At 42.0% G+C, this 14,317-nt stretch overlaps 1 protein-coding gene across 1 annotated transcript; it reads right to left on the bottom strand.

Moving 5' to 3' along the window:
* Positions 1-7,136: 7,136 nt before the first annotated feature.
* LOC123040908 (peroxidase 2-like) lies at positions 7,137-8,580 on the bottom strand. The gene is made up of 2 exons (XM_044463627.1): positions 8,248-8,580; positions 7,137-8,121 (listed from the first exon to the last, which is right to left on the bottom strand). Exons 1-2 carry the CDS (start codon positions 8,518-8,520, stop codon positions 7,366-7,368), a joined length of 1,029 nt encoding a protein of 342 aa, XP_044319562.1. The 5' UTR covers positions 8,521-8,580; the 3' UTR covers positions 7,137-7,365.
* Between the last annotated feature and the right edge of the window lie 5,737 nt (positions 8,581-14,317).

The following is a 14,317-nucleotide window of genomic DNA, read 5'->3' as shown; positions in this document are numbered from 1 at the left end:
ATTGTGTCATGCGCTACCACGTTTAAATATCGGGCGCCGACCAGGCTAAGCAGTGGGCTATTTCAAAGCGGGCGCGAATGTCGGTTTCTCAGCCGCCACACATGTTTAATGCCGGTAGGTAGATGAACGGGTAGCTGGCTTAAATGCAGTAGAAGCCGTCCTATCTGGTCCCGCTGCTCCGGCATTGAACAAGCGTGGAGACCAAGCTCACGCGGTGCGTGAGGTGCTCTTGGCCAGAGCTCCGCTTCAATGCCGGCTCCAGCGACCGGCCCTGTCCACTCTAGGCTGGCATGACTGCAGGGCGGGGAGTGGAGGTATGATCGCATGGGAGATGCAGGACAATTTTTATATTGTTCCATGTTGTTATATTATCATTCTAGGATGTTTTACAATCATTTTATAGTCATTTTATATCTTTTTTGGTACTAACCTATTGACATAGTGCCCAGTGCCAGTTGTTATTTTCTACATGTTTTTTACATCGAAGGAAATCAATATCAAATGGAGTCCAAACGCAACGCAACTCCTGGAGGATTTTTTTGGGCCAAGAGATAGCCAGTGGGCCAAGGAAGCACCTGAGGGGCTGCTCGAGGGGAGCAGCACCCACCAGGGCGCGCCAGGAGGCCCCCCCGAACCACCTTTTTGCTCTATAAATACCACAATATTCCAGAAACCCTAGGGGAGTCGATGAAATATTGATCCAGCCGCTGCAGAGTCCATAACCACCAGATCCAATCTAGCCACCGTCATGGAGGGGTTCACCACTTCCATTGGTGCCTCTCCTATGATGCATGAGTAGTTTTTTGAAGACATACGGGTCCGTAGTTAGTAGCTAGATGGCTTCCTCTCTCTCTTGGTTATCAATACAATGGTCTTGTGGAGATCGATATGATGTAAGTCTTTTGGCGGTCTGTTTGTTGGAATCCGATGAACTTTGAGTTTATGATCAGATCTATGTTTTTATCTATGAAAGTTATTTGAGTCTTCTTTGATCTCTTATATGCATGATTGCTTGTAGCCTCGTATTTCTTCTCCGATATTTGGGTTTTGTTTGGCCAACTTGATCTATTTATCTTGCAACGGGAAGAGGTGCTTTGTAGTGGGTTCGATCTTACAGTGCTTGATCCCAGTGACAGAAGGTGAACCGACACGTATGTATCGTTGCTACTAAGGATAACAAGATGAGATCTATATCTCCGCAATAGATAAACGGATCTCGTCTACATCATGTCATCGTTCTTATTGCATTACTCCATTTTTCCATGAACTTAATACACTAGATGCATGCTGGATAGCGGCCGATGTGTGGAGTAATAATAGTAGATATAGGCATGAGTCGGTCTACTAATTTTGGAAATGATGCCTATATAATGACCATTGCCTGGATATCGTCATTATTATTTGAAGTTCTATCAATTCCCCAACAATAATTGTTTTACCACCGTTTGCTATTTTTCTTGAGAGAAGCCACTAGTGAAACCTATGGCCCCCGTGTCTCTTTTAATCATATTTTCCTTTGCGATCTATTTTCCCTTGCATTTATTTTTAGATCTGTTAAACCAAAAATACAAAAATACCTTGCTGTAATTTATTTGTTCCGCGATCTATTTATCCTATCTACCACTTTTACCTCACGTTATTTGCCTATCTTGAGGTGCCGTACCCGAAAGGGATTGACAATCCCTTTAACACGTCGGGTTGCGAGTATTTTTATTTGTTGCAGGTGTTGTTTACGTGGTGTGAGGAGGTTCTCCTACTGGTTCGATAACTTTGGTCTCATCACTGAGGGAAATAACTACTGTCGCTATACTGCATCATCCCTTCCTCTTTGGGGAAATACCGACATAGTTCTAGCGGACATCAAAAGGAATTTCTGGCGCCGTTGCTGGGGAGGATTTTCAACATCAACCAGGTTCCTAATCACAAATCTCATCTCCTCGCAATTTATATTATTTGCCATTTGCCTCTCATTTTCCTCTCCCCCACTTCACAAAATTTGCCGTTTTATTCGCCCTCTTTTTCGTTTGCCGTTTTCTCGTCAGATCTGTTTTTCGTATGCAATCTTGCGTATCACTTTTTGTCGTTGTGGATTTCTCTTCTTGTATTGCGTGCACCCGGAGAACGAAGTTCTCAACTTCAAACAAAGGGGAAGAGAAAATTTAAAAGATGCTTGGTATAGGATTTGCAATGCTCATAATAGATCTATCCATAAGCAATCTACCATTGTTTTTCTTTGTTGTTTTTATGTGGGCATCACCACTTGGTATAGATTCGTCCTTGATACGATTAACGATGGGAATTTCTTGATGTGTCCTTCTACTGATGCTTTTAATGCTCTGGGATATTTAGTGGGTTCACCACCACTCGTGATCAATGAAACAATATTGACTCTCGAGCATGTTATGGAAAGACTAGATGCTATTGAAAAGAAAATGCTTACCATAGAGCATACTGAAAACTTGGATAGGAAAATGCAAAGTTATACTACTAAAGTTGTTAAAAGAAAAGGGAACTATAATTCACGAAAGAATCGAAGAAAGCCCGTCTAGGATTGATAAACTGGAAGAAATCTTTTATAATCTAGGTACGGCTTTTGCTTCCGCTAAAACTCCCGTAAAAATTAGCAAGACTACTCAAGTCACTAAAAACAAAGGATCAACCTCTAGCAATGATAAAGGAGATCTTAAGATGATTAGTATCCATCCCAACTTTATTGAAGTCATAAGAGACCCTTTTTGCAAAAATAAGTTTTTCAATCTCATGCCTAGAAGTATTGTCACGAAGAACTTATATGCAAAATCCTTAAAAAATCCCAAGTGCTCGATCAAGGAAGTGGATGAATAATACAAAACTTAGATCTTACTCGTTATGCCTAGCTAGGGGCGTAAAACGATAGCGCTTGTTGGGAGGCAACCCAGTGAATAAAATTTATTTTTGATTTTTTTTTCTTTCTGTTCTTGAGTGTTAGCACAATTATTCTATTGTTATGATTGTGTTTTTTGTGTTTTAATTAATGTTTGTGCCAAGCAAGACCTTTGGGAAGACTTGGGTGAAGGATTATTTGATCTTGCTGAAAAAGAGAAACTTTTGCGCTCATGAGATTCGTTGTCAACTTTTTATAGAAGAGTGTTTTTAAGTTGATTATTTTTGGAGAGGATTAATAGACAAATTCCTCACGTCCACCAATTTATTTCATAACTTTTGGAGTTACATAAGTATTCGGAATTTTCAGATTGTTACAGACTGTTCTGTTTTTGACAGATTCTGTTTTCTTTGTGTTGTGTGCTTGTTTTGATGATTCTATGGTTTTCTTTGATGAGTTTTTTCCATAAAAAAATTGTAATATAATAGATATAATGCAAAAAAATGATACTAGGTTTGCTACAATACTTATAGTAGTGATTTGGTTTCTTATACTAACGGATCTCACGAAGGTTTTGTTTGAGTTTTGTGTGATTAAAGTTTTCAAGTTTTGTGTTATCTTACGATGGATGAAGGAATAAGGATAAGAAAAATACTAAGCTTGGGTATTCCCGAGGCACCGCAAGATAATATTCAAAGAAGTAGCAAGCAACTAAGCTTGGGGATGCCCCCGAGTGGCATCCCTGCTTTCTTCTAACGACCATCGGCATTTTACTCGAAACTATATTTTTGTTCGTCACATGATATGAGTTTTGCTTGGAGCGGCTTGTATGATATGAGTCTTTTCTTGTTTTTCTTTGTGTTTTAAGTGTTGAATCCTTGCTGGCCACACCCTTTTAAGAGAGCCAAAAATTGTGCTATGCTTGCTCCTATGCTTCACTTAAATTTTTAGAGCCATGGACTTGCTCTAGTACTTCAATTATATCTTTTTGAACATGGTGTGCTTTCTTAATTTTGAAGAAATGCTCTCATGCTTCACTTAGATTTATTTGGGAGTTAGTAAAATTTTAAGTAATTCTATCTTGCTTCACTTAGATTATTTCGAGAGAAAGAAAAAAATTATGCTCATGATCTTCACTTATATTTATTTGAGCTTATCAAAAGCAACATATGAAAATAGTCCCAAAGTGATAGATATCCAAGGAGGATATAATAAAAACTTTCATGAAGACCATTGGACAAATTAAAATAAACTTGATTCTTAGTAATGGTTTTGAGATATGATGATATGATATGTGAGTCATGTTGATGAGTAATTGTGCTTTAGAAAGAATATTGATGATAAGGTTTGTGATTCCCTATGCAAGCACGTAAGTCAATAGTTATGCAATGAAATTTATATCCTACTTATGTTGCATTATTTGGTGTTACTTATGCTTAAGGGAACGAGATTTTTTGCTTTTTGGTTGGTCGCTTCTCAATCTTTTTGCTAGCCTTCATTTTGCACTAAGTGTGATCACTACTTGTGCATCCAAAACCCTTTAAACCAGTTTTGCCTTATGAGTCCACTATACCTACCTATATGCGGTATTTCCATGCAGTTCTAAGCAAATTTGCATGTGCCATCTCTAATATTCAAAATAAATTTCTCTTTTGTGTGCTCTACTACTCGGGGGGCAGTAAAGGGTAGCCAATATTTTCCATGCTAGATGTGTTATTCTCACGATGAGTGTTTATTCACTTGTCATTGCACAAGAGTACGCCAAATGTACTAGGGATGCCCAGTCCTGAAATGAATAAGTGAATTTACTTTATGTTGTCAAATAATAAATTCCTTGGAAAGTGTTGGTATGGAGGGCACCCGTGGATACGGTTAGCCATGAAAAGTGAAAGTTATGGTGGAAAAAGAAATAAACTTTATTTTCTGTTTGGGAACCGCCTATGATGTATCTAGCATGAAAAGTGTTGGGATGCTCCAAGTCATTTTCGTTGGTAGGAAAAGTATGCCTCTAAAAATAATTTTATATCTCAACTTAAGCTTTGAACTCCGGCACCTCTACAAATCCCTACTTCCCTCCACGAAGGGACTTTCTTGTACCTATGCAATTTTTATTTTGAATTTGAGTCTCCATCTTCTCTTATAAAGCACCAACTAAGGGGAACTATGATCATATTTGAGCAACGGGTGTAGCTAATATTCGAGTGTGTTTCATGAATGGATCAATGATTGAGCATGATGGGCTAGGGATAACTTGCTTTAGTGTTGATATTTTGAAAGACATGGTTGTTTGTTGGTATGCTTGAGTATTAAAGTCTTCATATCAAAACTAGACTATTGCTTTGAATCATATAAAAGTCTATATGTCCATGCTATAAAGAAAAGAATGTGATGAACATGTTAGGCAACATTTCACATCAAAAATTCTGTTTTTATCACTTACCTACTCGAGGACAAGCAGGAATTAAGCTTGGGGATGCTGATACGTCTCCAACGTATCTATAATTTTTGATTGTTCCATGCTGTTATATTATCATTCTTGGATGTTTTACAATTATTTTATAGTCATTTTATATCATTTTTGATACTAACCTATTGACATAGTGCTCAGTGCCAGTTGCTATTTTCTGCATGTTTTTTACACCGCAGAAAATCGATATCAAACGGAGTCCAAACGCAACACAACTCCTGGAGGATTTTTTTTAGGCCCGAAGAAAGCCAGTGGGAAAGGAAGCACCTGAGTGGCTGCTCGAGGGGAGCAACACCCACCAGGGCGCGCCAGGGGGCCCAGGCGCGCCCAGGTGGGTGCTACCCACCTCTTTTGCTTTATAAATATCACAATATTCCAGAAATCCTAGGGGAGTCGACGAAATATTGAACCAGCCACCGCGGAGTCCAGAACCACCAGATCCAATCTAGACACCGTCATGGAGGGGTTCACCACTTTCATTGGTGCCTCTCCTATGATGCATGAGTAGTTCTTTGTAGACCTACGGGTCCGTAGTTAGCCACTAGTGAAACCTACGGCCCCCGGGTCTCTTTTCATCATATTTGCCTTTGCGATCTATTATCCCTTGCATTTATTTTTAGATCTATTAAATCAAAATACAAAAATACCTTACTGCAATTTATTGGTTCCGCGATCTATTTATCCTATCTACTACTTTTACCTCACGTTATTTGCCTATCTTGAGGGGCCGTACCCGAAAGGGATCGACAACCCCTTTAACACGTTGGGTTGCGAGTATTTGTTATTTGTGTGCAGATGCTGTTTACGTGGTGTGAGGAGGTTCTCTTACTGGTTCGATAATCTTGGTCTCATCACTGAGGAAAATACCTACCGTTGCTATACTACATTGTCCCTTCCTCTTTGAGGAAATACCGGCGTAGTTCTAGCAGACATCAGCGTGGAAGATGGTTTTGAGTGCGACCACATTGTCGAACGCCCGCAAACCTTCCTCTGGTTTGGAAGGATTCGGATGCGCATCCACGGACAAATACGAGTTCACATAGGATAGTAAACTACGTCTGGACACTTGTTGGTCCAAACGATTGCCGGCTATTTGTGTGTCCGTTTTGGTGATGCCCTAAAGAACTGGGAGGACAATGGGTGAGGAGCACGGCAAATGTTCTCCCGGAAGAATTTTTGTTTGCACTATCTTGAAGAGCAAAGTCAAGCAAGAACATGCCCGAAGAGCATAATCTTACAGCTCGAACAGGTCGACACTGCGTGCGCTTATTCCCTGCGTACGTTAATGTTGGTGTCAGGTGGAATCCATAGTAGATCATGCGATCTAGCATGTGCCGAAAGTCATCATGATGCACCACTGGTATTTGGTATTTTATTATTTTAGTGCAACAACAGTTTTTTCTTTCTTTACCGCTGCTCGCCAGAAACATGCAAAGTAGCCTTACAAACTAGTTGACCAGGCCTACACGAGAAATATAAATATGAAAACTTAACTTAATTCAGATTGTTCGTTCAAAAGATATAAATGTTTAGAAATCAGAAGCCAAAAAGAAAGTACGCGCGGAGGACTGAGTGCCCCTCACTTGCGTGCCCCAAATTCGCTCCCGGATTGCTAACGGTGCATGGGCGAAAGAAAAATCGAGAGTCACCGTCCATGCATCATGATCCTGCACTAAATGACCTATGGAAGTGTTATAGACGCCAATAAGACAACGTATGCACAAGGCAAGATAAGTTTCAACACAAAACCAAAAGGAAGTGAGATATAGATGGCCGAAAAGGCAGTCAACATGTTTGTTATGAGTTCGATTTTTCAGCAAACTAAATATACTTTTGACAATCACATCTCATAATAGAGTACACCAAATATTATCGATACAGATGTGAAGCAAAAATGGACCACTAATACAAATTTTGGTAGTAAACTGTAACGGAAATTAAGCTAACACATACGAACAAAAGCACGAGCTTATTCTGATCAGTGTCCGGCTTCAGGAGTCAAGATGAAGTAGGGTTTTGTCTCATCAACCGGGCGCTAGTCGACGAAACGGCACTGCTTTCTGATCTCCCCGTTGGCCTTGGTCTTCACCTCGATGTTGCCCATCTTAACCATTGCCTCCTTGAACTTTCGCTCCCACTTCCCGGGGTTCTTGGCGTTGTGTTCCACAGCCTTGAGTGTCTGCGGCGACAGCAGTGCCGCGTCCGATTTGAATAGCACTTTACGGTCAAGTACGTTCTGGTAGTACTGTCTGTCCAGGTCACGGGGGGTAACGACGTCCTGCACCACCACGGGGTCACCACCGCGGTTGCACCTCTGCTGTAGCGAGCTAGCCAACGTGGGTTCCATGGACGTGGGGTCCGAGGGGTCGGCTGGAAGGCGGTCAGCGAAGGACGAGCAGTGAGAGATCCCGACGGTGTGCGCGCCGGAGAGGGTGACCATGTCGTCGAGGTCGAGCCCCTTGGCTTTGAACATTGACTCCAGCACCGTGACGTTGGCGAAAGGAGGGGGCAGGTCACGGAGGGTCTCGTTGGCGAAAGACACACGCCCGTCGTACCGGCCAGCCGGCATCTTGAAGTCTACCATGCCGTTGCTGAGGAAGAAGGTGGCGTCGCGCCCAGCGAAGGCGACGATGTCAGCGCACGAGACAACCTCCTTGCACTCCTTCTCAAGCTTCTCCTTCGCAGCGTCAATCACCTCGAAGCCGCGGAGGCTAGGGAAGTTTGGGATGCCAAGCTTCTCCGGCTCCGGGTTGGCCGTCGTCGGGTCTAGGAGAACCGAGGCATCGCAACCCTAGAACAAAAAGGAGCTCACGCCCATCAGGACCTCAGAAACATATATATCTTACATTGCAATATTTATTGTTACACACGTATGAGCGCAGCATGGATTTCACTATATATATAAGCTTGCACGTACCCTGACGAAACAGTCGTGGAAGAAGAGGCGGATGAGCCCGGCACCGATGCCGCGATTGTTGTCTGTGGCGTTCTTTACGGCCTCCCTCACAATTGCCTCCGCATTAGGGCAGGAATAGCTGTAGTAGTTCAGGGAGAGCGCCGGTGCCGTAGGTGGTGTCGGGCTTGGGATGGGCGGCATTGGGTTGGGATACCCGTAGCTCGCTTGGCATGTGTGCGCCATACAACCGAGCAATGCTACCACAACCAAGGCAGCAAGCTTATCATTAGCCATGGTTGCAATGAGCTCTACAGCAAGCTAGAGCCTAGAGGCCGGCTTATATCTGGAGAGAGGATGAATATGGATGAGTGAAGGGAACTTGGTGTTGTGCAGGTCTATTTATAGCTAGCTTGATCCCTTCCAAGCTAATTAGACTGTCTAACGACCATGTGATGATGGATATTATGCATGCATGGGATTTTTCTGTAATCTTGTGAACATGCATATGTTAGGTTGCGCGTTTTAAGTCAGGAGAGAACATGCATGGTGAGCATAACCTCGCAGGACACAGCTCGCACAGTTGACATTGCATGCCCATTATTTCCTCCGTTGATGTGGGTGTCGGGTGGCACCTAGTGGTTCCGACAAGTTTTGTATCGTGTGCCGCATGTAAGGGATGGATATGCACTTCTTTTGTTGGGGACGGAGGGCAATCTCCAGCTTCTCTTGCGTGGATCAGGAAATTGTTTTCCCGGTCGTTGGGTTAAATTTTTGTTCCCGAATATGGCTGTAAATTTGTCTCTAGCCTCAACTAGTCTATACAAAAATAGTGAAAATCAGAATTTCTTGCATGCATGTGACAAGTTGGGTCATATATTTGACTAAACTAGTAAGCGTGCACGTGCAATACACGGCTCATCGAAATTCAAAAGTTAATACATAAACCTTGTAATTTGAATCTACATGTAACTACCTGTAATTCTACATGTGCGGTGATTCAAATTACCTCTATCTCTACTATGTTGTGAATTTCCAGACTCATCGAATTTGAGGAGAGAAAACATATCTTGCAACAGTGTGTGCTTCCATCAGTTGATTGGTTGAGATTCTTCTATGTGGTGTTGCATGCGTTTAGATCACTATTTTAGTATTCTAAACGCTTTTATATTAGTTTACGGAGGGAGTACTACTTATAATCCAATAAAACTGAATCATCTTTGTTGATCCGTTAGAACACATGGGCGTTATGCTAGTAACCAAGACTGCTTCACAAACGGACCCCTCTTATTTTTTCTCATGCGTGATATGTATGGTCAAAAGGTTGAAATAAGACAGGAATAAGAATAACAAAAGGCACAAACTGAGGAACTTGAGTAGTCAGGGCCAGACGGATCTACCCTGGAGGCGAGGCGACCACTGCTGATGCTGCCTTTTGCCCGCCCTGCCCCCGCCCCTGCTACTGAGTAGGTGAGTGAAATTGAAATTAAAATTCACTACTGAAATTGAATTGAATTACACTTGAGCCGGTTTTGATACTTGCTGCTGGAGTAGCATAGAATTAGCTAGGTTCTGATTCAGTATCTTGTATTGCAAGTTCCAGTTCTTCCGATTGAGTAGTAGGCATATGCAATTAGAAAGGCGATGGAACTATCAAAAAATGGGGGTTAATTGAACATGTATGCAGCTAAGACAACAAGTTGTTTTCTGCAAAAAAAATAATATATCAAGTTGTTTATCTGGTCCAAGAAAACACCAGCACATAGGATATTGAAGATTTAAAGAATGAACATAAGATATGGGTGCTGAGATTTCACTAATCAGATTTTAACATGACAACAAACATACACAGTAGGCTGTGCAGCAAGTTGCCTCAAACAGAAACTATGACTAACAAGTTATCTTAACAAATTAGTCGAGCCGACTATGAATGGCAAAACAAAAAGAAACGAAAGAATGGAGCATGTTTAAGTGGGCCAAACATGTGAGTACTGTTTTTCCTTGCTTGAACAAGCCAGCATTGAGCTAAAATCTTCTAATGCATTAGCTTTATGATGATGGTAATAACAGTTCAACAGTAACTAATGCTGAATTGACCTAAGTAAATTGGTCAAACAAACAGCTTGAAGACTTAATTCAGACCGCACCGCACCGAGCTGAGCAAATATATTGTAAAGATGCATATTTCTCAGTTTGCTGAATACTCCAAATCCGCAGTATAAGAAATACTCCATGTAAATAATCATACTCTTACAAATAATCTAGCAGCACAATGCTTGAGAAACTCGTACTCCTGCAAATAATGTAGCAGCGCACACTCATACTTCTCCTCCTTCAGAGAAATACTCCATGGATTAAACAAAAAGAATGTGAACTTTGCAGTTCTTACTGTACTACTCCATGATACCCCATGCAGTATGATTAAAACTACCCATGTTAAGTGTACTTTGTAGTATATCTGCAGATCATCAATGGAGAATGCCATTCTCCAGTTCTTGATCAAAAAGGGTGCATAACCTCTCAAGGATAACTGTTCGACAGAAAACCTAATTCTGCAATTCCACTGTTGTATTATCTACCGACGCTCAGCAATACAATGCCTAAATACCAACGCTCTTTTACTATGCAATTTCTGTACTCAACTAATCTGCATTTCCTACCTAAATCAGGGAGTCTTGGAAGATAAATCTTTTGATTTACAAGCATGACTGACAAATCCAATTAGACAATGGCGGTTTAAATGTGCACAAGTTACTGGAATAATGTCATACCTGTTGCCTAACAAAGGCAACAGTTTGAGCAGTACATCAAGATTTGAGAAAGCGTGATATAACTTCTCCATGACCAATACCATGACAACTGCACAAGTTAGACAACATATTTAATTAGCCATTTGTGGTTTCAATGTGCAGACGTCTGAATAGAGTTTCAACCTTCCAGATGGTAGATATATATGGACATCGACAAAACAATAGACGTTCACCAGTGGAAGGTTGTTTGCAAAAAGAAAATATAGTCCTGTATGTGTAGCACTGATTAAACTTAAGGGAAGCAACTAATTTCAGCTACAATATATTTGTAAACCATAGGTCCTAAATTGCGAAAATATATATTTGAGCACATGCACCCAGGCCCTCTTTATCTAGCCATCCATTTCCTGCTTTAAGATTCATGCAAATACATTTCTCTTTTTTGTTTCTCCCACATAGAATATATCTTGAAGTTCAAATCTATGTAGTGTGGCAAAGCTTTCTAAGTAGAATCTAGGATAAATCATTCAGAATTTTTTGTCAAACATAAATATACAAAATATGTTTTGTTTGATTAAAAAATCATATTTTTAGTATTTATGTCGGACAAAAGATTTGAAAGATTTATCCTAGATTCTAGTTAGAAAGCTTTGCCATCCTGCATAGGTTTGAACTTCAAGATATGTTCTATATGGGAGAAGCAAAAAAGAGAAAATTACATATAGAAACTTAGTTGTGTCGCACGGATTTTAAAGCGATATTGGAAAGCTAGGATAGCAGGGCCTGGGTGCAAGTGCTCTAAAAATCCACGTCCTCCTAAATTGAGTAACGAAATTTGAATCATGTATGAGCCCTAGTTCCCTAAATTGAGTGAGAAATCGGGAGAAATACTGCATGTGATCAGCTATGCTATACTGCAGGTGATGAATCTCCAGACAAATGATGAGTGGGGCATTTCCTCACCTTGCTGATTTCCTCTCCCGGAGCTTCTTCCAGCGCCGCCGCTCAGCCATGAGCTTCTTCCTATGCCGCTGCTCCGCCGTGAGCTTCTTCCTGCTCCACCGGAGCTTCTTCCTGCTCCACCGGAGCTTCTTCCTGCTCCACCACTCCGCAATGAGCTTCTTGCCCGGCATCCCCTTCTTCCTGCTCTGCCGTCTCATCGTAGCTACTGCTCAGACCCAGGCCAGGTATACCTCGTCGGCAGTCCCAGGCCGGGTCGTCGAGGGCATGCTGCCCCTGCCGAGTGCAAAATCAGAAGGAGCAACCCCTGGTCAGCAGGCGTCGGGAGCATGTGAGGCGGCAACGACATTAATTCAGAATAGCCAATGATTTACAGTAGTACCTTGTCAATTGCCAAATCAGAAGCAGAGACATCGCAAGCGGCGGCAGCAACATGAAGCTTCTTTTTGACCCTCTTGGTATCCAGGGCGGGGCTCGCCTCATGCCGGAAATCACTATACGAAGATCGCAGCGTGGCGGAATCAACGGCGGCATGCGCATCCTCGTTGCCACTGACGCCGACCTTCTTCCACTTCTTGAGCCCATTGAATCCCTAAGAACTCAACTTCCTGCCTTTCTCATCGACGGGTTCCTCCATGACCGCCGCCGCTGCCGGGAACATGGATGTCCAGTGCCTCCTCTTTCCCTTTCTGGCGGGCGTCGCCTCTAACAGCAAGATCTCGGGCATGAGGATTGAAGCACGGTTGTTCTCGTTCACTTGAGTTAATTGCAAGGAACTACCATACTTCAGCAAGTTGTAACGAGTCAGTACCACTAGTCATTTTTTTTTGCCATGCAGTACCAACTCTAAGCCTAAGTATTGCATAACGGTCTGACAGCTGTATAAGTGTGTATTGACCCGTATTTGACATAAAGGGCCCACATGTCAGGTGCCACCGTGGCTTACCCGCGCGCACCCGCTCGGTCACTCCATGTAGCCTGGTCCGGTCGAACCCGTACGCAGCCAGCCGCACTCGACACTCTGTCCCTCTCCTCGCCGCATCGCCCTCCTCTCTCCAGCCGCCGCCGCTCGCCGCGCAGACCGCTGCGTCCGCCCCCTTTGAGGATGAGAGCAGCGATGACTTGTCCAGCCTGCAGATCTCCTCCGACGACGACGGGATGCATTATCAGGTCAGTGGTAGAGCTAGGGTTAGGGTTAGGTCATTTGGGGATTTGGGGATTTCATGATCTGGTTTTCTGATTTGAGTATTTGCTCCCTGTAGATTCCTGCTAGCATTGAAGACCAAGACTACAACAGCTTGGAGATGGCACCCGAGGGGCTTTGCGTGGAGCATCGATGGAAAAAAAATATTTTTTTAGGGATAATGGAATCCCTGATGGGACGGTACGTCCAAGTTTTCAAGTAATTATGGGTGAAGCCGGCAATAAAAGGGCGCGCAGGATTAGCTAACAACCGGCTAATTTGTTGGCTGCATGCACCACACCTTTCTCTCTCTTTTTTTTTGTGTGGAAGGCATGCACCGTATCTCACAAGATGGATAAGTATGAGTTAGTTTTTTTATGTGTTAGCTAGGTTGGCAAAACTACTGCATGGCCTCACAAAATATTCTATCTACCTCGATCCCATACGTGCGAACAAATTATAGTATATGCTCTTGGGTATGTACTGGAGCCATCAATTTTTTATAGTATGTTTTGAAAAAAAATTGTAGTATGGTAGTATATTCCGAAAAAAAATAGAGTGGTAGTATATTACAAAGAATAATATGGTAGTATGTAGTATGACCTGAGGAATATATGCCGTTGAAAAAAATAGTATGTAGTATGGTAGTATATTCCGAAAAAAATAGTATGGTAGTATGTACCAAAAAAATAATAGGGGAGTATGTAGTATGGACAGAGGAGTATGTGGTTTGGAAAAATTGTATTTTGGGGTATATGTATACTTCCAGCAGTAGAAAGGAGTATCAATATAAAAGAAAAACCCAACGATATATGTTCATTTTCTTAGCATACAAACTATGTGCCCCGAAAAGGTTGTATAGGTTTTTTTCAGAATATACTACCATACTTTAGTTGTAGTATGTGTGTACGTTCAAGAAACGAGAGTACGTGATTTTTTTTCCTGAAATTAAGCAATTATATACTTTTCTTCGAACCAAAAGCAATTATATATATACTCCCGAAGAGTATGTAGTGTCTAGTATCTACATGTTTCTGTGTGTATATGGAGTTTTTTAAAAGAGAATATGTAGTGTGAACTAGTATATACAGTTTAAGTATGTGCATGCATACAGGAGGCTAGATCTGGAACGTAGCCAGGTAGTTGAAAACGTGTTGGCTAGCTATATTCCGGGCCATGCATGGAAATTGGAATTATCTGG

This window comes from Triticum aestivum, chromosome 2B, assembly GCF_018294505.1.
Source record: "Triticum aestivum cultivar Chinese Spring chromosome 2B, IWGSC CS RefSeq v2.1, whole genome shotgun sequence".
Lineage (NCBI taxonomy): Eukaryota > Viridiplantae > Streptophyta > Magnoliopsida > Poales > Poaceae > Triticum > Triticum aestivum.
This window is presented reverse-complemented; position numbering and strand designations above follow the sequence as displayed.